Here is a 22,197-nt window from a genome sequence, read left to right as displayed (position 1 = left end):
TCAATGCCTGCACACTTCATCCTTTAAATACATAATGTTTACATCAGTATAAATCAGCAATACTTTCACTGAATTTTCCAGGTAATTCCTCAACAGAGGAAATGAAATAGAAATCTCCCCCTGAAATTACACAATGTGAAAATCGCATACAGTTTTAAACTAAATCTGTACTCTTTCTCTCTCTCTCTCTCTCTCTCTTTAGCTACTTCACAGCTGCCAGTTGAAATTGAAGCTCTTAAAACTGTCTACAAAACAGGCGAGACCATCGTAGTAACTTGTGTGGTCTTTGACAACGAGGTGGTTAATTTACAGTGGAATTATCCTGGGAAAGTGGTAAATCTCTCTCTCTTTTTCTCAGTCTGCATGTTTGTAGTTATTTGTTGGGGAAGAAGGTGGGGTTGTGAAATATTCATCTCTTCTCTGAATGAGGACAGCTGAGGAGAGAAAACAAAGTAATTTCTTTTACTTCTAAGGTATCACAAAAGAAAGTCAGTACCAAAAGTTAGACTTTGTTGTTAGTAAGTATGCAAAGCATGAGAGGAAGGTGAGGTGTGACTGGGAGTCCATGCACTGAGGGAGGAATGCTGCCTCTCAGGTCTTGTGCCAGTTCAAAAAAAGAAATGCAGTAGAAATAGAAAGATCTAGGAATGTGTTGGACATCTGCGCATAGTGCTACTGCTGAGGGTATGAACCTCAAAGATGGCTCTCAAACCCTGGCTTCTTGGGTATAATAAAGGATGATGGAGAATGAGGTTCAGAGTCTTAGTTGTTCCTAGATGTGCAGGTGTAAATTAAAGTGACTCTTGCAGTCAGTATAATTATTCACTAATGAGAACATCAAAGCAAAAAAAAAAAGAACATATAAGAAAAAAAAAAAAGTTGTAAGAAAACCTTAAAACTTTCAGAGAACCTCAGAACTTTTCAAACCTGCATAACATCCTTCTGCAGTAAAAAAAAAAATAAAAAAAATAAAATAAAATCAGTGAAAATAGGTTAGCATCCTGACAAAACAGAATTTCAGAATATCCCATCTAAAATGCCTGGTAACTGAGGGCATGGAGTAGTTAAATGACTGCCCAATTGTGACCCCATATTGCAGCTTTTATTTAAGTAAATTAAGACCCCAAGAGAAAAAATGATTTGAGATTTTGTTCTATTTTCCATTTTATGCATTAAAGCCCCTGCTATATGCCATCTTTCCAAACTATCTCCAACGTATTTTTTATTCCAGCTTCTTATAACATGGTTGACCATTCTCACCATCCTTACTTTTGCAAGAGTCTTCTCCTTGCTGATAAATTATTCTTGTTTTAGAGCACACAGAACAAATCATGTAGTAACCGGTTACTTTTTCTTTGGTGGAGGGGATAAAAATTCACCCTATACTTCATGGGAACTAAACAAAGAAAATTCAAAATAAAACCCCAGAGGTTTTCTGTCTGAGGAGAAGGTAGTATAAGCAGTGAAATGCACTTTCAGACTGCTTACCCAAGTTTTGAATGGCATTTTGTTTCAAGTGAACAAAATATGAGCTCTAAATCTCCTCACCCTTCTGTGACTGCCCCCAGAAGGATGTATTTTTATAGACACATCTTTTGTGCCTGTGGCTTGAAAATATATCCTTAACTGAATAAACAAGTCTTCTGCCATACAGGGTTTAGATGGTTACTCTCATTTCAGTGGCATCATAAATCCTCAATGGTCTACTTTCAGCTTAGTTACTTAAGTAAGGTTTTTTTTTCCTTCTCCAAACTACAGAAAGAAAAAGGTGTGATAAAACTTGATGATATCAAAGTCCCATCGCAGAAGCTGGTTTACACCTTGACCATTCCTGAGGCATCAGTGAAAGACACAGGGGATTATGAATGTACTGCTCGGCATGCAACCAAGGAGGTTAAGGAAAATAAGAAAGTAGTCATTACAGTTCATGGTATAGTCTGATTTCAGTGTCCAAAAATTATTAATGTGTTCAAAAACACTACTCTTGAAAAATGCTGCACAGCATTGTTCACGCATGGCTTTTTCATTTGCAGACAAAGGGTTCATTCATCTAGAGCCTCAGTTCAGCCCTTTGGAAGCTGTCAATCTACATGAAGTCAAAAATTTTGTCGTAGATGTACAGGCGTACCCAGCTCCAAAAATGTACTGGTTGAAGGATAATGTGACTCTGATTGAAAACCTTACTGAAATTGTTACTAGTTCAAGCAGAGTCCAGGAAACAAGGTAAAAATACTCTCATGAATCTTACTTTGCCATCTCCCCTAGAAACTTGAGAACTACTCCTGCTCTATCTACTTCAGTTTGTTGCTTCTTCTAAAGTAATGTTTAAAAAGCCTTTATTATCTACTCTAAAGGGTGATGCCTAGTCTGCCTTTTTTTGTTCCCTCGATAACATTAATATCTCCAAAACATACAAACCTTGGTTTCTGGGCACTAGCCCTCTTCAGTCCCTCCAGGAAATCTTCACTCCAGTAATCTCTAGCTACTTCCAATAATATCAGAGTCTTTGTCAGAGCCATGCAGAATATAATAATGTCCACATGTTACTCAGTTGTATTTTGGTAGATATTTGTTGTTTGAAAAATGATTTTAGTGCAAAGGCATGCTAGACATGCCAAATGTCAGCACATTATAATCTCCACATACCGAGATTACATGTTGCATAGAAGCAGATTTTTTTTTATGCCTCCTTTAAAAATACAAACAAAATACAAACAGAAAATTACAAACCACACCTCCCATTTCTGCAGGTTTCAAAGTATACTAAAATTGATCCGGGCCAAGGAAGAAGATAGTGGATATTATACTCTGGTTGCTGAAAATGAAGATGAGATTAAAAGATACACCTTCTCACTGCTAATACAAGGTAAGGAGTCCCAAAACCTAGCTTACCGCAACTGGTGACCCACAGCAAAGATTTGATCCACTTACACACAGGGTCAAAACTGAGCACTGGATTGCCTGGACTATTGAGATAAGAAAAGCATGAATTAGGGTGTCCAGAGGAGTGCGTGCATGCCGAGTCCTTGGAGCTCTTGTACACTGATCCTGGCTTTGACTTCTGCACTGGCATTGTGCCAGAAAGAAACTTTATCCTCCCTCCTAAGTTATTCCAGCTGACAGCAGGGACGATAGCTCATTTAGCATGACATGAGGACGTGGCATACCCGCTGCACTTCCTTTTCGTGGCTTTAGCCTAGGATCCCTTCTGCTCTTCAGGAAACAAGGAACTCCTGGCCAAGTCCTAGTCTCTAGCTGCCACTAAACTGTTGGCCAAATAATACCTGTCCTGCTTTATTTGAGATTTTAAACTGTTTTCTAGACCTTGCTTAATATTTTAACAAACTCATGACTCCTTTCTAGTTCCAGCCTTGATCTTAGACCTTGTGGATGACCACCATGGCTCTGCAGGGGGACAGACAGTGAGGTGCTTGGCAGAGGGGACCCCACTTCCTGATGTGGAATGGCTGGTTTGCAAGGACATTAAAAAGTAAGAAGGGGTGCTTTGTGATCTAAAATATGTCTGTTTTTCTCGCTGACTAGCTTAACATTGCTAGTTACTATACCACACTTTCCTCATCAAGGCCCAGTAAGCTATAAATCTGATTTATCTTTTCAGAGGCATATTGCTTATATTTTGACAGGTTGTCCATATCTTTCCTGGTGATCATATCCTGTAGAATACGTGATGCCTTGAATTAGCTCTGATAAAAGCTTTGTGTTCAATAAGTGTTGTTCCTCCCAGGCTGTTCCTGGGAGGTTGTACACCAGGCAGAAGGAGACCACACGTGGAAGGAGGCTAGGAGCACTGGGCACAGCCCAACTGTGCTCTGCTCTCCTTGTGGTAAAGTCTCCTCCTGCCTCATGGGATGGTTGTCCTCTCAGCCCTGCCCCAAGAAGCCTTGTAAGCCATGAAGGATTCGGGAAGAAGTAGAGATCCATCCACTACTATAACTATGCATGATACTTAGCAGCACCAGGATCTATCTACACCGGACCTGCTGGGCTGCATTATCAGGCCTTCAAAGTTGCAGCAGTAATGAGGATCAGAAGGCCAATTATTCTGATGGAGGAAAGATGCAGGCTTTTCACTGAGGTGGTCTTAAGTACTTCTGGTCTTTAAAATGATCGTTGCCAGAAGAAGATTATAGGGAAAGGTGATTCCTGTTGTGTTCACTCTTCTTTATCCACACCTACACCCAGCCCCCGTTTCCACTGTTATTCTTCTCTGCAGATGCAGCAATGACACTTCATGGACTCTTCTGACTAACAATATCTCCGATATACACATGGAAGCCCATCTGGATGAGAAGAACATGGTGGAAAGCCAGGTGACCTTCCAGAAAGTAGAGGAAACCCTGGCTGTGCGATGCGTGGCAAGAAATGACCTCGGTGCTGTTACTCGGGAACTGAAACTTGTGGCTCCCAGTGAGTTTGCTTTGTCCTTCTTAGAGATTACAGCAGCCAGTCTGAACTCTAACACACATCAGTTCAGTTTGGAAAAATGCTTAATAGATAAAAACATAAACGACTGCAAATAAAGATAAATGAAAATAGATTTTATTCACCCTGGGACATCTGAGGATGAGGCATTTTACAGGTCTTTATGGTGCATCTGTTTTTCACTTATTACGTGGTTCCGCGATTCATTTAATCATTTTATTACCACTGGTTATGGGATGTTATTCCAGACAATCTTCACATTTGGTCTTGAAACAGGAAGGCAGTGTAGCTCTGGGCTTGGAAAGGCTTTACAGTCACCAGCCCCAGGGAGTGCTCCTGCCACATCTGCAGGACATGGGAACTGTGGCGGTGCGGGAGATGGTTGTCTTGTGCATGTGTCATGTTCCTCATGTCTCAGGAGGAAAATATGGTCTGTTTTGTTACTCCACAGCCTTGCGATCAGAACTGACGGTGGCTGCTGCAGTCCTAGTACTGCTAGTGATTGTGATAATTTCACTGATTGTTCTGGTCATCATCTGGAAACAGGTAACCTAGAAAGAAATATTTCACTTTGGACGCTAAGCCCTGCTGGGTTTTGATCTCAAGTCAGGCACAGGACTAATGATTGGTTTTGCCTTCAATATGTTCTGCAGAAGCCAAGGTATGAGATAAGATGGAGAGTCATTGAGTCTATCAGCCCCGATGGCCATGAATACATTTATGTGGACCCAATGCAACTGCCTTATGACTCCAGATGGGAGTTTCCTCGAGACGGGTTAGTGCTTGGTAAGTTTCCTCTATGGGGCTAACCCAGTCCTTCTCCTGGGAAAAGGACAATTAAGGACAACTTTAAGGTCTCTAATACCAGCATTTGTGATGTAATTCATGGCCATGAACTCCAGAATCTTTCTTTATCTGCTCTCTTTAATTCTCCTTCCACATCCTCTTCTCCTGCAGTGGTGTTAGCCTCAAGCAGCTCATGTTAGTGTCTCCCACGCCTTCATTCCAGCTCTGCATGTTCTGTGTGCAATGCCCACCTCGATGTGGCTTAAGTGGTCCCTGCCAGCATTAAATTCCAGTTCCAACAGTCACTTCTGCTAAGGCATTCACAAGGAGCAAATCAGCAGTTTTAATTTGCAAGACATTTATATATTTATGTGGAGAGGCCAAGGGAAACCTGCAAGTAGTTATGTAGTTTTATTAAAATATTTTTCAAATTATTAATCCACGACGTGCATATATCATTGCTGAGTAACTGCATAACTTATTTTTGTGGCTACTGCCCTTCTTCCTTCCCCCTTTGCTTTCTTGCTGTGTTTTCCCTGCATTGGCATTCATACAGAATTCAATTAGCAATTACTTCTTCAGGGCTGGCCCAATTTGTCATTTATATCAGTTGAAATTGTAGTGATTATAAACAACTTTAATATTCTGTCCAGGTACTGCTTTAAATGCACAAGGCATCCCTTTCTTGGATGTATCAGTGCACCAAGCTGTATACAAAAATTCAGAAGAAAACTGAAAGGTGTTTTGTTTTGTTTTGTTTTGTTTTGTTTGATGCTGTTCAAGGAATGCATTCCCCGGTGTAGTTCTTCTACCCCCACTGTGGGAAAAGAATTGATACTAATTCTTGAAAGAAGAGGCACAAAAAATTTCTGGTTCAGGAATGATATCCTTTAATTAAATTCATCTTGCTAATTGAAAACTAGGCGAGGGTGGATATTTAATGGAATTATTTTATAACAGCCCCGACTTTAATTATATGCCCAAATAGGATTTGTCAGATCTGAGTTAACAGACCACCACTGTGACTTTGTCTCCCTCTGACTCATGAGCGCCAGTCTACTTCAGTGCTTTCCTGTTTACAAGTACATTCACGACAGTCAGCGCTTTAAACACGGGTGCTACATGTCCTTTTAGCAAACAGGATTGCGCAAAGCATTCTTCTTGACACAGTTAACGTTTCCCTGCTGGCCGTTTTGCCATATTAAATGCTTTCTCTCCGGCTGACATGGACCGTTTTGTTCCTGGGCCTGATAATTCTGGTCTGTGTGTTTTCTCTTATTGAAGTGGGAGATGGCAGCAAAGGAATTGCACCTTTAGCTCAGGGAGGCTCTGAAAGAGGATGCAAAAACTTTTTGGCTCATTCAGATGAGCACTTCCCGCCCTAGCTGAGTAAGCCAGCTGGCATTCATTTTTTTTCTCTCTCTCTCTCTCTCTTTTTTTTTTCTTTTTTTTCCTGAGCTAGTAATGCCTGGAGTGCAGAACTATGTTAAATGCCAACTCTGAACGTTTGCTGGCTGGAGTTTCAATTGATAAATTTGGGTTACACTGCACATTTCCCTTTGTGATCCCCTCTCCACAGTATGGGTAGTTCTCTGTTTAAAGCAGCCAGCAGCCAGCACAAGACTAGGGGATGAGCAACAGAATGAGAAATTGGATAACACAGTGAGCTGCTTGTACGCCAGTTTTCTCTTGGCACTGCTGAGAAGCTGTCCTTGCAGGACATCCTGAGATGGTAGAGGGCAGGGCCCTTAAAAGAGAGCGCTTTGAGTGCTGCTGGATCTCAGGATTTCGGGATGGCTGTAGAGGATGCAGAGTTGCTCCCATTGCTTCCCCAAAGCCCACCCATTTGACGCTGGGGAGTTAATAAATGGAATGCTGGTCTGACATGTAGAATCAGACCCATCCCCACTTGCAGCTTTCAAAAAACAAGTTAAGGCTCAAGTTTTTCAGCACTTAGGGATGTGGTACCTAGTTTCTTATGAGTCTAGAAGCTGGATATAGATTATAAAGCTTGTTCTTTGGCTTTTTGTATATGCCAAGAAAGTAATGGTTCAATTTGGGGTGAGATGATCCTTCCAGTCCAATTTCAGCCAAAGGGGAGCCCAGGGCTGTGTCTGGGACGTCACCTTTGTAGTTGTGTCCCCTAGAGCAGAACGTGGCACCTCTCCACTGGTCTCAGCAGATGAGCTCTGTGAGTGGGTGCAGAGGTTGAACTGAAGTTAGCTCTCACCCCCAAGTACTGTTCCTCCACCAGTCTGTGGAGCCTTGAGCTGCTGCTGTCTGCACAATTCCTCTGTTGCAGGGAAGTATTCCTGTTCCTCCAGTGGGCAGATCCCTGTCATGCCTTTATACTAAGAAAATAAATCCACGATATAATTTTGGGCTCCAGTGCAGGCCTTGGCATCCAGAAAGTGACGGAGCTGGTTGCATTACAGATGCTGCCAACTTGTAAGCAGTCAGATCCCACCTGGCTCCAAGTTCCAAGTGTAAGACACATGGGACGTATATGGAAAGGGGTGAAAAGGGGAAATAACAGCAATAGCTCCCTGCCGCTCCAGAAGCGCTCTCACTGACTCCACATGCGCTCAGGCTCAGCCGAGGTGCAGGGGAGGGAGATGTGTGTCTCGTGCTCAGTCGACAATATGGTCTGGGGAGGAATTGGCTTGTGAAGACAAGAAGATCAAGGAGCATCAGTGAGTGCCATCACTTTCTGAAGGGCTGCATCCTGCCATGTGGCTCCCAGACCTTTGGGCTGAAAAATTTCAGGGGCCAAATTTCAGACTCAGGTTGTTTGAATTAGTTTGAAATTTAGTGGGAAGCTTTCTCACATCCTGACTGGGAAAAATAACCTTTGGAGCACAGGAATTTTGAAAAGAAATTGGATAGTTTTTGTGTGCATGACAAACTACACTGTCATGATCTTGGAGAAGTTCTTCAGTGGTAACTCATGCTTTAACCATTTCTCCTGCTTGTTAATGATGTTGGTATTTAATTTTATTTTTGGCCGAAAACTTTCTTCTAAAAGTGTGTATACAATAAAAGTGTGGGCTGTAGCCACAGGATAACAGAAACATATGGTATTGCATGCCAGATAACACCTTCAGAAGTGTAAAAGGCGGCAAGTTCAAACTGCAAGTGAACGTCAAAGACAAGATGCCATATATCTCCATAGTAAAAGCCACTACTTAGTCTGCCAGTGTTGGAAGTTAAAAAATAACATGAGATGAAACAGCAAGCTCACTGGGAATATTAAAATGTCCTGTCATCTGGAGTTCATATACGGGTTTGTTCACTGAATAAACGTTTCCTTAATGAGCTTGCTGTCCAATATGGAAGCTATGAAATATAGTATTTTGGATCATGTTTGTGCAGTTTATATTTCTCTAAAATCTTGCTCAATCTGTACACAATTCTTCTGCACACTATATCCATAACAGAAGACAGGATATGATAATCCAAAATTTTGGTCTAAAATGATTTGCGGGAAGAGTAAAGTGTGTATAAACATTAGCTGTTTCATTATAGCATTTGGAAATTTGCAATAAAATTTATTCAAACATGTGAAGCACACTTGTACATTAAACTTCAGAGGAGTTTCCCCTCATATGTGATCAACATGTATTTCAGTTTCTTTCAGATCACTGATGGCCCTGCATGTCTATTCCTAAATGTGCTGCTGATTCTCTTCAGCCTGTCTTGCTGCTAGATGTATTCAGCACTGATATAGCAGCCTGAAACTACAGCTAGAGAGTCCAGTTCAGGTTTGAAGTAAAAAGCACAATTGTATTGTAGTCAGATACTGACTGAGGCAAGGAAGTCAGCTTAGACATTGGAAGTTCAATGTTTAGAAAGGGTAAAGTGAGGGTGGCAGGGCAGGTTAGGAGACAAGTTTGAATGAAATGAAATTCCTCAGAGTTCCTTTCCTACAAGCGCCCATGTACAGATGTGGTCCTGATGTTTGCTTGCTTGCTTTCATTTAGGAATTGTTCTTAATTACAACATTTCTTTAAAAATACTTTTGCCTTTTCTGCTTAACAAGGCTGATAATAATAATGCCAGTGGTCTGGCTAAGTGAGTGTGCTCATTCCACATAAGAATCACAGCCCAAAGTGGAACGGCAGCAGGAAAAGAGGCTAATTGCTGTTTTGCTCTGGAATAAATAATCGTTTCCCTTGTGTTCAGGTCGAATCCTTGGTTCTGGTGCATTTGGAAAAGTGGTTGAAGGGACTGCATATGGATTGAGCCGTTCTCAACCGGTGATGAAAGTAGCTGTGAAAATGCTGAAACGTAAGTTATCACTGTTTCATTTCCCATGCTAGGCAGTGCATGTTCCTATGGGGTTATTTAAACGCTGCTTGTATATAAATAGTTCCTCCACATCTGAAGCTGCAAACCTACCTACAGTGTGGGTAGAGATGGTTTCGATAACTTGCCCAGGAACCAGGAGGAGCTTTCTTGTGTTGAAAAGAGCAGCTTGTAAAGTGCCTCTGTGCCAGCCAGGCAATCCACTGTACCCCTGGAAAAGGGCAAACAGACTGGGTCAGCTCTTGAGATGGATCAAATGAATCCTTTATTAGTGATTTATGACTCTTCTCCAAGTCTTAAGGGATCTCCTTGTCAAGCAAAGTACACAGTCTTCTTCAAGACACCATGGGAGAAATGCCCTACTAAGGCAAGCAAAGAAAGATGGGTTGTTATTGTGAAGAAGGTGACTGTTCTCGCTAAGGGGTTGGTGTGCTCTTTCAACAGCTACAGCTAGATCCAGTGAAAAACAGGCGCTCATGTCTGAACTGAAGATAATGACACATCTCGGGCCCCACCTGAATATTGTGAACCTGCTTGGAGCTTGTACAAAATCAGGTGAGTTTGGCTGACAGAGCAGAGGTTTTTCTGCTCTGTAAAAAAAATGCACCGATGTCAAGTAAAGGACTTTAACATAAAATATAAATAAATGAAAATTTTCATAAACCTACTTGTTATTTGGCAGAAGTTACATCATAACTTAGTAAATTGAAATGCCTTAACTCCCAGTACTTTTTATGTTAAAATGGATTTTCTGCTGTCTTTGAAATCTTTCATTTTTGAAAGACCCCAAATGCATTAATTTGCCTTATTTCATCAGGTCCTATTTATATCATCACTGAATACTGCTTTTATGGTGATTTGGTGAACTATCTGCACAAGAACAGGGACAACTTCCTGAGCCGCCACCCAGAGAAGCCCAAGAAAGATTTGGATATCTTTGGGATGAATCCAGCTGATGAAAGCACAAGAAGGTAGGAAAAAGGGGGAAAAATGTATGACCTGCAACATAAGGGAATGTGATTACTAACCCTTATTCCTTTCCTCTCATTTCATGACTCAGTGTTCTCCTTAATTCTTCTCAATGGATTTTCATTTATCAGTTTTCATAGATCTGGGAAGGTTTCAGCACCTTTTCTTTGGCTTCCCTGACATGCATCAGAGATTCATATTTGCTGTGGGTTCTCCACAGACACCAGCAACTTAGAGCCTTCCATGTACTCAAGGGAGAGCACAACGTACAGATTTTGCAAACCTTTTAAACAAGTTCTGCTGTGCCCAAGGTAGTGTGAGAGATATATGGATCTAGAGAAACAGCTAACATCCTTACAAGTCCCCAGCAGTCTCATACCTGCCTTGTTACAGCATTGTCTCTGGAGTATCGCAGTCAGTCTCCTGTCTCCTCAAGACCCATTCTCTCTTCCCTACCTGATCCTGAGGTCCCAAAGAACGTCTCCATTAAGAAAGCATGGTCCAGTGTTCCTTCTTTCTCTATAGATGTTCTTTTGCCTCTACACATCCAAGTTTTTGAAGTAAAGCACCACTACTTGGTTTGTTTCCTTGTTTGTGGAATTTCCACTGTCTAAAACTCCTTCCCTTCAAACAACCTGGCAGAGTTTGCTCTCCAGGTATTATCCTTTACCTACCAAAGGCCCAACTAGTCTCAATAATTTCCAATAGATTTTTCCAGACGACGGTGGAGGAAGCTTGTCATTGTACTTTCAACAATCAAGCAATGTCATAACATTAGCCAGGATTTAGAAGGTGTAGAAGATTTAGAAGGTGTAGAAGATTCCCTCAAAAAATCATGCAGGCAAATAGACCAACTGACTTGGTAGCCAAATGTAGCCAGAAACATTAATCTGAGCATGGGGTTGCTCAGCTGGATTGGATTTGATGCAAACTGAGTGAATTAACTACATCTATCCTTTGGAAATTCTTGAACTAAACAGCTGAGGCAGTAATAGATGAATTCAGTGGGATTTTTGGAAGTTAGACAATATATGTTTGCATACCTGACTGTTGACAAAAGGATAAGTTTGAGGCACTTTTGTTTCACTACTGTAATCCATGGTAACGTGATAAGTAATATATGGTAATGCATGTGTGGCAATACATGGCTGTGTTGTAGTACAGGATCCCTACGTATTATCTATCAAGAAGTCAGCTCTTACACCCTTGTATTTCACAGCAATAAAGTTGTATGCCATAAGAACTGTCAGATGCATAGGATCTGGTGGGAAGACTGGGCAATACTAACTGTTACAACTGTATTATTATTATTATTATTATTATTATTATTATTATTATTATTATTATTATTATTATTATTATTATTTAAATTTCAGTTATGTGATTTTATCATTTGAAAACACTGGAGAATACATGGACATGAAACAAGCTGATACTACCCAGTATGTGCCAATGCTGGAAAGGAAGGAGGGGTCTAAATATTCTGATATTCAGAGATCTGTGTATGATCGACCAGCTTCGTATAAGAAGAAATCTTTGTCAGGTAATGTAGAATTGTTCCTTCTGAATGCACTGTTAAACAACTTTTGCATAAACGTGTCTTATTTTTGCCATTTATGATATGGACGTAAAGCACTCAGCTGTGTTCTGTAAGCATGTGAGTATCAGCTGTAAGCTAAAAGCTGGTGGTAAGACTGTCAGTGTTGGTGGCAGGAGCGCATGCTCCTGGGGCAGAAGGGTAGAGCTGCAAATTTCCTTCTGTGCTGAATTGCTGAGGGGACGTGTTCTGCAGCAGGGCTATAGACAGTCTTTGGAGGCAATGATTTCATTAGTCATGTAGTCTGAAAGATTTTGAGCAATAGGAATGAACAATAATAATAGTAATTTATATCGCTCTGTTTCCACTTACATTTCACATTAGCTGACACTTACTGAATGCAGAACACTCCCAAATATTTTCCTGAATTATGTAATGAAGATAATGAATGCATCCCATTCCCTGTCCCTGTTCTCAGAAACTAAATATGCTTTGCTTTAAAAATAGGCACAGTCACTTCTGGCCCTAGGCCTTAGGAACTGAAGCATATCCAGTCCCAGATTTACCGGGCAGACTAATGCACTCATATTGTGCTCTCGGACAGTAGGGATAAATGAATCACTAAGTTTTGACTGTTTTTTTTTGCTGACATCTTTCATAAAAAAATAAATTTGTTGCCATAAAATTCCTGACCCATTTTGCTGGTATTGGATTTGTCCCAGTGAATACTTTCTGGAAAACATAACAGTGTTCAGCGACAGTAAATGGATAAGAAAGTACGTGCATACACAAAAACCTGACAGAGGTACCACCTCTAAATAAATATTTTTGAACCACACACTCAGTATTGCAAACAACTTGTATAACATTTTGTTGGGCCTTTTTAATTTCTCCCTTTTCTGCCATTCTGTGGTGGAAAAAATGCAGACAGGAGAAAAAACAAACCCTATATTTAACACAGTGCAGTGTGTGAGTGGCTGATGAAGATGTTAAAAGTGTTTAGTTATTATAAAAAGCCTTTGGTCATGGTACTCTGTTAAAGTCATCATCTCAGAATCATGATAGGTAGGGGAAAATGAATGTTGCTTTCACACTCTACAGCACAAACATATTTTTTTCTCTCTTTTTCAATAGAATCGGAAGTCAAAAACCTTCTTTCAGATGACGGTTCGGAGGGCCTCAGCCTACTGGATTTGCTGAGCTTCACCTACCAGGTCGCACGGGGAATGGAATTCTTGGCTTCTAAAAATGTAAGTAAATAAAACATGTAAGAAAGTGTCAAAATGTCTTCAGCTGTGAGTTTCAGTTTAGATTCTGAAAACATGACACAGTATAATATTCTTCTGGGGTTCTGGGCAGCTCTCTCACTCACCTGGAAATTGAGATCACCATGGTTAGAAAAATCAAAGCAGCATCTTCTTTCTCCTTTGTAGCCTGTGGCATTTGTGGAGTCAGAGTCCTGGAGAAGGTGGGGGACCTAGGTAGAGACTGGGTGGAGGGTCCGTCCAGCCACAGGCCAGCATGCTTAGAAGCACAGACATATCACTAGCACATGATGGGTGGAGGGGGAAAGAGTGGCATCCTCCTCACTGCAGTAACCCCACTTCGAGCCCCTGCTGTCTCTGGGGACTCGTGCCTCTATGCCCCTGTTAGAGGGCAGGACTGGTGGCTGTACATTAAAAGATCTTGTAAAGACTGTGCCCAGAAAGCCAACAGAACTGGATGTTTTCAGAGGGCTCTGCAGGGGAAGTGGCCCTCCTGGAATTATCTCGTCCTTCAACTACTTAATTTCTCTCCATGCAGTGCGTACACCGTGACTTGGCAGCTCGTAATGTCCTTCTGGCTCAAGGAAAAATCGTGAAGATCTGTGACTTTGGGTTGGCTAGAGACATCATGCATGATTCCAACTACGTCTCCAAGGGCAGCGTATGTACTTCTTAATCTCCTGAGCTCTGTTTTAATGGCAATGCGAAGTGTCAGCCTTAAATGTTGGTTAGCAGTGGTGGTTACACTAATTGACTGTTGCGATGAGCACTCCTGAGAACAATTTTTCTTCAGTTCATTAATTCACAGAATTTTCCTAAGTCTGCTTGAAAGCTGGAAAGCTCTTGGCCACACTTAGTGCTTCACAGGCTTAAATTTTAACTGGCAAGTTTTGTGACTGGGTAGATTAAGGAACTGTTACTGTGATATGTAAAGTAGTAATACATCAGTCAATGACATATCAAATCTAGATCATCAGTGCCACCCTATGCACTGTATCTCCAATCAGCCTAGTCATTTGCTAGTAACATGAATACAGTTACAGCTTAATCAGTTCTTTTGGGGAGCAAAGAATAGCTCTAATTGCTTCTAATCCTAGCACCTCTGTGTGACATGGAATTAAAAATAAATACCAGCCATGTTAACACAAATTTTCTTAAAAACAATGAACTAATCCTGGCTATCAAACAACAACTGTAATGGGAAGTATTTCTTTAATAACTAAACTGTGTGCTTTGGGGTCTATTTCTTTTTGCTACAGACTTTTCTCCCAGTAAAATGGATGGCACCTGAAAGCATTTTTGACAATCTGTACACAACATTAAGTGATGTCTGGTCTTATGGCATTCTGCTGTGGGAAATATTTTCTCTTGGTATGTACTGTGAACACTTTCTTTCGTGCCATAATTAAGTTTTTTCAGTCCAAGCTGTTCCACATAAAACACTTCCAATTCTACAGTAGAAATATATGCATGAAATCAACTTTTAATTATTCTTCTATATGGGGTTTCAGGTCCCAGAATTAGGTGTGAAGTAAGAAGTGCTTTCTCTATTATTTTTTTTTTTCAAGATACATTTTAACATTTTTTGCTAGAAAACTGAAAGCACTGACTGGAAAGCTTTTGTGGAAAAATATTGGTGTCTCCAGGCCAAGATGAAATTTCTGGCCAAAACACAGAGGAACAAGCTTTCCCCATGTGTCGGGGAGACTCGGCTGCATCCCAGCCGAGTGGCTGTTTTGAAGCAGTCTCTTCATATATGTTTCAAAAGATCCTGTCTTAGCCACATTACTGAACAGAAACAAATGTCAATCTTCTGGGACACTGATTTCTCATTTCCAGGTCAGCACTGTTCACACAGTTGGTTTATGGCAGTGTAAAGTGGTTATGACAACATATAGCAGTTAGAGACAATGTACAGTTCCCAGCTGGGAACAGCCTGGCTCTTGACTCAGGCTGATTAATTAGCCTCCCGGGTGGGTGGCTGGCCTGCTTCAGCAAGCGTGCTTTGCCCAGATTTACTCAGAGCAGAATTAATCATGCCTGTACGGTATCTACTACTGCCCCATGGCAACCCCAAGCTTAATGCTATTTTCTAGAATAAGCTGTCATGTAGCTGCTTCTCAAAAAAAAGCAAACAAACACCACCAACAAAAAATAACAAAACAACACAGCAATTGCACCACTACTTATGGTATTAATTACTGTAATCTCTGGGCATTGTACTATCCATTCACCAGCATCCCTAGGAAACACAGAAGTGCCACTGTATACACATTTGTCTGTGCTTCATTGTCCTGCTTGTAAGGTAGGGTCTGAAGCCTAGTTTGAGGTAAAAACCTTGCTTTTGAAAGGGATGAGGTCTTTGGAGGAAATATTACAGCATGCATGCCTGCACCCAAGAAAGTTGTTCTTTCTTGGAAAGCAAAACACAGTCACAGGCAAGGGACTTGTCCAAAGTCACACAGAAAGCCAGCAGCAGAGCAGAGCAGTGACCTTAGGTCTGTCAAATGCAGGCTGATGACCCAATCTGGGTGTCATCCAGACTCCATGCCCAGTCAATACACTTTAGAAACACTGCAAAGGTATTTTTTTTAAAGTGGTTCCCACTTCAAAATTTCCCAGCCAATGTTTCACATCAGACCATTTCAGAAAGAAATTGCAGCTGATGCAACACAGTGTACTTCAGTTATTCTTTTTTTGTCTACTTCAGTTTACTTTCATTAATTTTAATGGCACGTCAAACCATGGCATTAACACTTTTTGGCCTGAGCAGCAAGTCAGTATTTAGAGAAAAGGTCAATGTTTCAGTTCTATAAGCAGGTTCCACTTTAGAGCCACTTAACATTGCAAGTAATGAATTAAAAAGCTTCAGTTCTATGCAATCACACCCTTGCAGAGAGGAAAGAATATTTTGCACATGTAGGCACACAAGCCTGCACACAGCTTCCAGGCTTGTTAACTATAATTTTTATTAACAGTTCTGATCTCACATCACAAAACATAAAATGATCAATAACTGGAATAAATATATTGGCCTCTGAGCAGTTCTTAAAAAGCCTTTAAAACCAAGCTGCTCTCACTCATCTAAACTCTTGTGTGTCCTCAGAACTCTCTAAAATTTAAAATACACCCTAGTGGAGTATTAACCAGACAAATGAATTGTGTGGTTTTCCCCAAGTCAGCATCTTTATATAGTTCAGCAAACACCCGCTAATTGGTATTTGTGGATTTGTGAACATTTTTAATATCATAAGCTGCGATTTATTGCAAGGTTGCAAGTATTAGCACAATGTAGAATAGTATTGTTTCTTCTGTTTTATCTGCAGGTGGCACACCATATCCGGGCATGATGGTTGATTCTACTTTCTACAATAAGATAAAGAGTGGCTACCGAATGGCAAAACCCGATCATGCTACCAATGAAGTGTAAGTGTGTGTTTGGCTTTCCCATGCCTGGACAGACTGGACAGTTTTGGTTTCAGTTTTCACTTGATAACTCATTTTCCCTCCCAGTTAATTAAATTGTTTTCCATCTTATCTGCAGGTATGAGATCATGGTGAAATGTTGGAACAGTGAACCAGAGAAAAGACCCTCTTTTTACCACTTGAGTGAAATCGTGGAGAGCTTGTTGCCTGGAGAGTACAAAAAGGTTTGTTTTTTTTTTTCTGCATACATTTTTAGAGGGAGTTGTGACTGTTGTTCAGCCATCAGAACCACTGGACTGACACATCCTAACCTGCACGAATTACATGAATCAGGCAGGGGCATTGCATGTCCTGGGGACGTGAAGCTGAGGTTACCAAAAGAAGCAATTCTACAGTTTTAGGTGGGAAGCAGAACTCTCTATTTCCAATGAAATCCTACTGACTCAAGGTTTTTAGTGGAGGATTTTTTTCACGTATTTTCACGGGATTTTCCAGGCAGTGAAAGTATTCCAGAAAAGGAATTACTTGGCCCATATGTACAATCTTACTCTCTCCCTCTTTGGACCCTGCCTCCGTTCACCACCAAGTTTTCCTCTCAATCTCCTAACACCTCTGTAAAAGCTTTTCCTCCTCCATCATTTAGTGCTTCATTTCCTAATTTCATTTCCCAAACGTTCCCTCTCTCCCTACCCCTCTGTCACACCTACTTGACTGCTTTGTTCTGCCACACTCACTCCGGCATCTTCTAAAGCCAAATTGTCACTTCAAAATTCCAGTCACTTAAAGAGGCTGGGCTTCTCCATATGGTGTTGCAGGCTCAAAGTGCAAATAATGAATTAATGAATGGGTTAATGAATCACTGTTACCCAGCTGAAGAAAAGCAGTCTTAGTGAATAACATCTAATGAGGGGTTTGAAATGAATATTTTCAGAGCTATGAGAAGATTCACCTGGACTTCCTGAAAAGTGATCACCCAGCTGTCACACGCATGAGAGGGGACTGTGACAATGCTTACATCGGTGTCACCTACAAGAACGAAGACAAGTTAAAGGACAGGGAGAGTGGATTTGATGAGCAGAGGCTGAGTGCTGACAGCGGGTACATCATCCCCCTGCCTGATATTGACCCTGTTTCTGAAGATGAGCTTGGCAAGAGGAACCGGCACAGGTGGGTGTGATTTTCAGATCAGGTGGCCCATTGTCACCATTCTGGGTCCTCTTTGGTGATGTGCATTAATGCTTTTTAGCAACCTGTTCCATAAATAGTTTCATTGGCTCTGTTGGAGTTACTGACTAGGAAGGTCCCTTGTAACTATGGCAATATGACTAGCCACAATATCTTCAATGGGAAATACCTTATTTTGACGCTTTTGTGATTGCCAGGGACACGGGGTGCTCCTGTGTGTCACTGGGACTCTCTTGTTAGCTTGGCCAAGTCACAGCAGCTGTCTGAGTGCTCTGTGGGCACATTTTTGTCCTTACAACTCAATGTTTTGGAGCTGCCTTTCAGGTCTCAAGGGACTGGTTAGTTCTCTGTGAGACCAACTCCAAAATTCAGATTTTTTTGTCTTTTTTTTTTTTTTTTTACAATATTTTTTCATTGACAGCAGTCTGTCCAGGACCTTTTACTGCTTCCTAACCCATGTATACGAATGACTCCACTAAAGCACAGCATTGTCTAACCCCTACTGTGAATGGCAGTAACTTAATGCACCACTGCCTTTTCAGCAGCATTGCATACAGAATTAGCAACCTAGAAACTTATTTTTTAGACATTTTTGCACTGTTTTCAGTAACAGGGCAAATGAAGTCTCTAATAAGTGCCAATGAGATTAAGATTTATTAAGTCCATTGTTTATACTCTGTATTAATCTATTTATTATTCTTATTATCTCATTCTCACTCAACCTCTCTAGATTTACCTAACTGTCCCAGCACCATCATAATGATATTTTCATAACGAGAGAGAAAGTGCTTGGAGGAGCATACTAACAACCTCCTCCATTGAATGCCAAGGTGGTTCATTACTCTTGAGATATAAGGTGTGTCACAACCTAGGAAACAGGTGGTCAGAACCACCTAAGATTGTGTCATGCATAAGAAAGCACATGGGGAGGTAGTGTTCAATTCTGCTAGAAATTGGGGCACTTACCTGGCCACATTTGTTGCACGTTTTAACTCTGAGATGTTTGTCTCTTCCAGTTCCCAGACATCTGAAGAAAGTGCCATTGAAACTGGTTCCAGTAGCTCTACTTTTATCAAGAGAGAGGATGAAACCATTGAGGACATTGACATGATGGATGACATCGGGATTGACTCCTCAGACCTGGTAGAGGACAGCTTCCTGTAACCCCACGGACACCTTCTAGCTCTGCACATGGGGAAGCTTGCCGTGCTGTCTACAGACTTCTGCTCCACAGAGAAAACCACTTTATTGCAATGTCAAGGATGTGAAGAGAAGATGGATTTGTACAGAGAAATCCCAGTGATGGGCACGGGAATCAACCTGAGTGTGAATGAGAGAGACGTGTCGAAGATGGATTTTTTTAGTGTTGCTTCTTGCAGTACTTCATTAGCATCTCAGTGTTGTTTGCCATTCAAACTGATAGGAGGGAGAAAGAAAAGGCCACAAACAGACCAGTTTCGTGTTTCAAGGGCATTCCTATGACTTTGATGTATAGAATTTCCACTGCAGCAATACTTCACCATTGTAATTATGTAAATAACTGTCTACTCAAGGATCTTCTGAGGTGCACATTGAACACACTCCATGGATTTTAGAAGAGATTGCTCATGAATTTTGTGTACTTCCTCCCTCAATCTCAATGTCAGCTGCTGTTGAACTATCATGTGAATTGAAGAACATGCAAAAACCACTTTTGGACCAAAAGGGTCTGAAACCACAAAAAAAACTGACCGGTACTAAAAAAACATGTTACTTTTAACCATTAATGCAAGGGAAATAATAATAATAATAATAATTAATAAAAAACAGTCTATAATAGGTGTTAGAAACCTAGCAAGTCTTTATTAACTATAGAAGATAGCTGTTTTCATGATAATACTACTACTGTTTTCAGTAACACTAAGTGTATATTTTATAATTCATTGTCCTTCAGTAAAAGCACAGTCTCAAGAAATTATATGAAGTGCGATAAAAAAAATCTGACCTGAAAAATTTTAAGAAATAATCCTTTTATCTGGCTGTGCAGAGTATGGTAATTGCTCTGATTAGCTAAAACTACTTTAATACGGAGAAAAATTTGGATCTTATAATACACTAAGATTTAGTTTTTTATCACGGACAGAGTAGCTTTTCTAATCAGATGTACTAGAAGCAGTTATTGTCCTGCAATTAAGTGAAGTTAAATTTTTTTAAAATTTAAATTTATGTCAGATTTCTAGGATGGAAATTATCGTAAACCACCAGCAACATCCCATTGTTTAGTATTTCATTTGTACTCAAAAGAAATCTTACCCTGGGTTTAGCTGTGAAGAATCAATTTGATATTTGAACTGCTCAAGGAACAAAGACATCTCTCCCAGCCTCGAGCTTCAGATTAAATAAGCAGAAATAATTCTGCAACAAGTATCCTTGTCTTAGTTTTCAGGTTTAAACAAGAGCAGAAATCTCTGACTTATTATCTTTGCAGACTAATTACAAATGGTAATTGCTTCCAAGTGTGCTTTTTGGAAGAAGGTGCATGAAAATGAACCTGATCTCAGCCTCCAATAGTTATTTTTGACACCAATTATAAGAACAAAGTATTATGATTACTGCTATCACTATACAATGTGTTATTGATATATGATGTTTTGGAAGACTTACATGTGAAAAAAGGTACATCACTGCAAAGGGCCCCATACTTTCTGGTGCTCAGCTTTCAAACTTAACCCTAATTCAGTGTGATGAGCACCTCGCAGGAGCGCTCAGCATCTGGCATTACACAATCAATGCAAACGTGGTGTAAGTTCATCCCTGTGTTGCAGTATTTTTCCTAGGAAGTATGAAGATGGACCAGCAGTAACTACAGCACATGCTACCTGGATCTGAACAACTAAAGTTTAACTTGAAATGGCTCTAAGGAAAGCTACACAACTCCCCTTGGCTTCACTAGTGAATGGTTGTGGATCAAATGAAAGCAAATTTAATATTGTCAGTGTTACAGGAAAATAATTCTGGATCTGGGTTTCAAAATGTCACCTGGCTGAGGCCACATACAAATGCTCTGCAAATGTGGAAACACAACCTGAAGCAAGGCACCTGCATTTCCAGCTGTGGTGATGGCTGACAATCAGAGTGAACCAAGAGCAATGTTGCATCTTCCATTTCCTGCAGTCAACAGATCAAGACCGAGCATCTTTCTGGGAGCTGTGCTTTAGCCAAACACGCCACTGAGCTCTGTATGGGGACAACTGTGAAATATAAAGACTCTTAATATAGCCAGGACACACAAGGTGATGTAAAGCCCCCCTCCAGCTATGAACTATGAATTGAGGAAACACAAATTGTCTATTGGATATCCCAGATATCTGAATGGCCACTTGAGACCACACAAGTGCCTTAATTTGCATGTGTAATCGTTACAACTACACGCTCAAATTAGGCAAGCAATTTCACCTGCATTTTTGCACATGGCCTAGTGATCTTCAGGGTTTGAAAATCAGGCCCAGCACGTTTTATTTACCAGTTACTGGAATACAAAGGACATTTTCAAGTAGTCTCCCCTTCCCCTCACTGGTTTCATTCCGTACCACACAACACATCTTGGGGCTAGACCCAAATGGTGGATGCGAACCAGAGCCAGCTCACTTTCCAATGCCTGGGAATGACAATTTTCCATTCTCTCATGAATATTGTGTACATTAATTTCATCTGTGGCAGAGGTCTAGCCAAACCCAGCTCACTTCAGAGTGGAATCAGATAAGCTGGCCTGGAAACTAGAATGAGAGGTGAAGGATGATTCCTTTAGTTTTACAACATTTTCAGTACTACCGACTTTTTCTTTTATGGCTTAATTTTTGAGAAGCCACTGGAAGAGATATTCCCAAACCTTTTTCTAGGGTAATTGTATAATGACAATCAGCGTTAGCCTATGAAACACAGCTTTTGATTTGGAATGGCCAACCAATTCCTTACAGTGTGGTCTTCAACTTGTACAAAAAGGTCCTATTTCATGATGAAGGACGTGAGATATGGTGATGTTATACATCAATATGTATATAAGTATTTTTATATAGACTTTTAGAATACTGCCAAAACATTTATGACAGCTATATCACTGCCTTTGTTTATATTTTTTTTTACTGTGATATATTCCACAGGCACGTTAACTGTTGCACTTTGAATGTCCAAAAGTTATATTTTAGAATAATAAAAAAGGAAGTGTTTCCAAAATGGTGGCTGTTGTGAAATGTTTGAAAAAGGGCAAACTGGCCTGAGTGATGGTAGGCACAAAATGTATTA

General features: G+C 40.6%; 1 protein-coding gene across 1 annotated transcript in view; it reads left to right on the top strand.

The window, feature by feature from the left end:
- PDGFRA (platelet derived growth factor receptor alpha) overlaps positions 1–20,471 on the top strand; it is a 32,834-nt gene extending 12,363 nt beyond the window's left edge. Inside the window, exons 5-23 of the mRNA XM_084286461.1 lie at positions 203–333; positions 1,759–1,930; positions 2,034–2,223; positions 2,751–2,866; positions 3,364–3,490; positions 4,235–4,428; positions 4,895–4,989; positions 5,097–5,229; positions 9,412–9,516; positions 9,979–10,089; positions 10,352–10,505; positions 11,880–12,046; positions 13,175–13,290; positions 13,844–13,966; positions 14,565–14,676; positions 16,632–16,731; positions 16,850–16,955; positions 17,663–17,898; positions 18,933–20,471. Of these exons, the coding sequence (XP_084142587.1) occupies positions 203–333; positions 1,759–1,930; positions 2,034–2,223; positions 2,751–2,866; positions 3,364–3,490; positions 4,235–4,428; positions 4,895–4,989; positions 5,097–5,229; positions 9,412–9,516; positions 9,979–10,089; positions 10,352–10,505; positions 11,880–12,046; positions 13,175–13,290; positions 13,844–13,966; positions 14,565–14,676; positions 16,632–16,731; positions 16,850–16,955; positions 17,663–17,898; positions 18,933–19,080 (2,636 nt within the window). The 3' untranslated portion in view covers positions 19,081–20,471. The remainder of the gene's footprint in view (positions 1–202; positions 334–1,758; positions 1,931–2,033; positions 2,224–2,750; positions 2,867–3,363; positions 3,491–4,234; positions 4,429–4,894; positions 4,990–5,096; positions 5,230–9,411; positions 9,517–9,978; positions 10,090–10,351; positions 10,506–11,879; positions 12,047–13,174; positions 13,291–13,843; positions 13,967–14,564; positions 14,677–16,631; positions 16,732–16,849; positions 16,956–17,662; positions 17,899–18,932) is intronic.
- The last annotated feature ends 1,726 nt before the right edge of the window (positions 20,472–22,197 follow it).

This window comes from Netta rufina (assembly GCF_964035555.1).
Source record: "Netta rufina genome assembly, chromosome: 4".
Lineage (NCBI taxonomy): Eukaryota > Metazoa > Chordata > Aves > Anseriformes > Anatidae > Netta > Netta rufina.
Note: the sequence above shows the minus strand (reverse complement) of the source record. Positions and strands in the feature narration are given on the sequence as shown.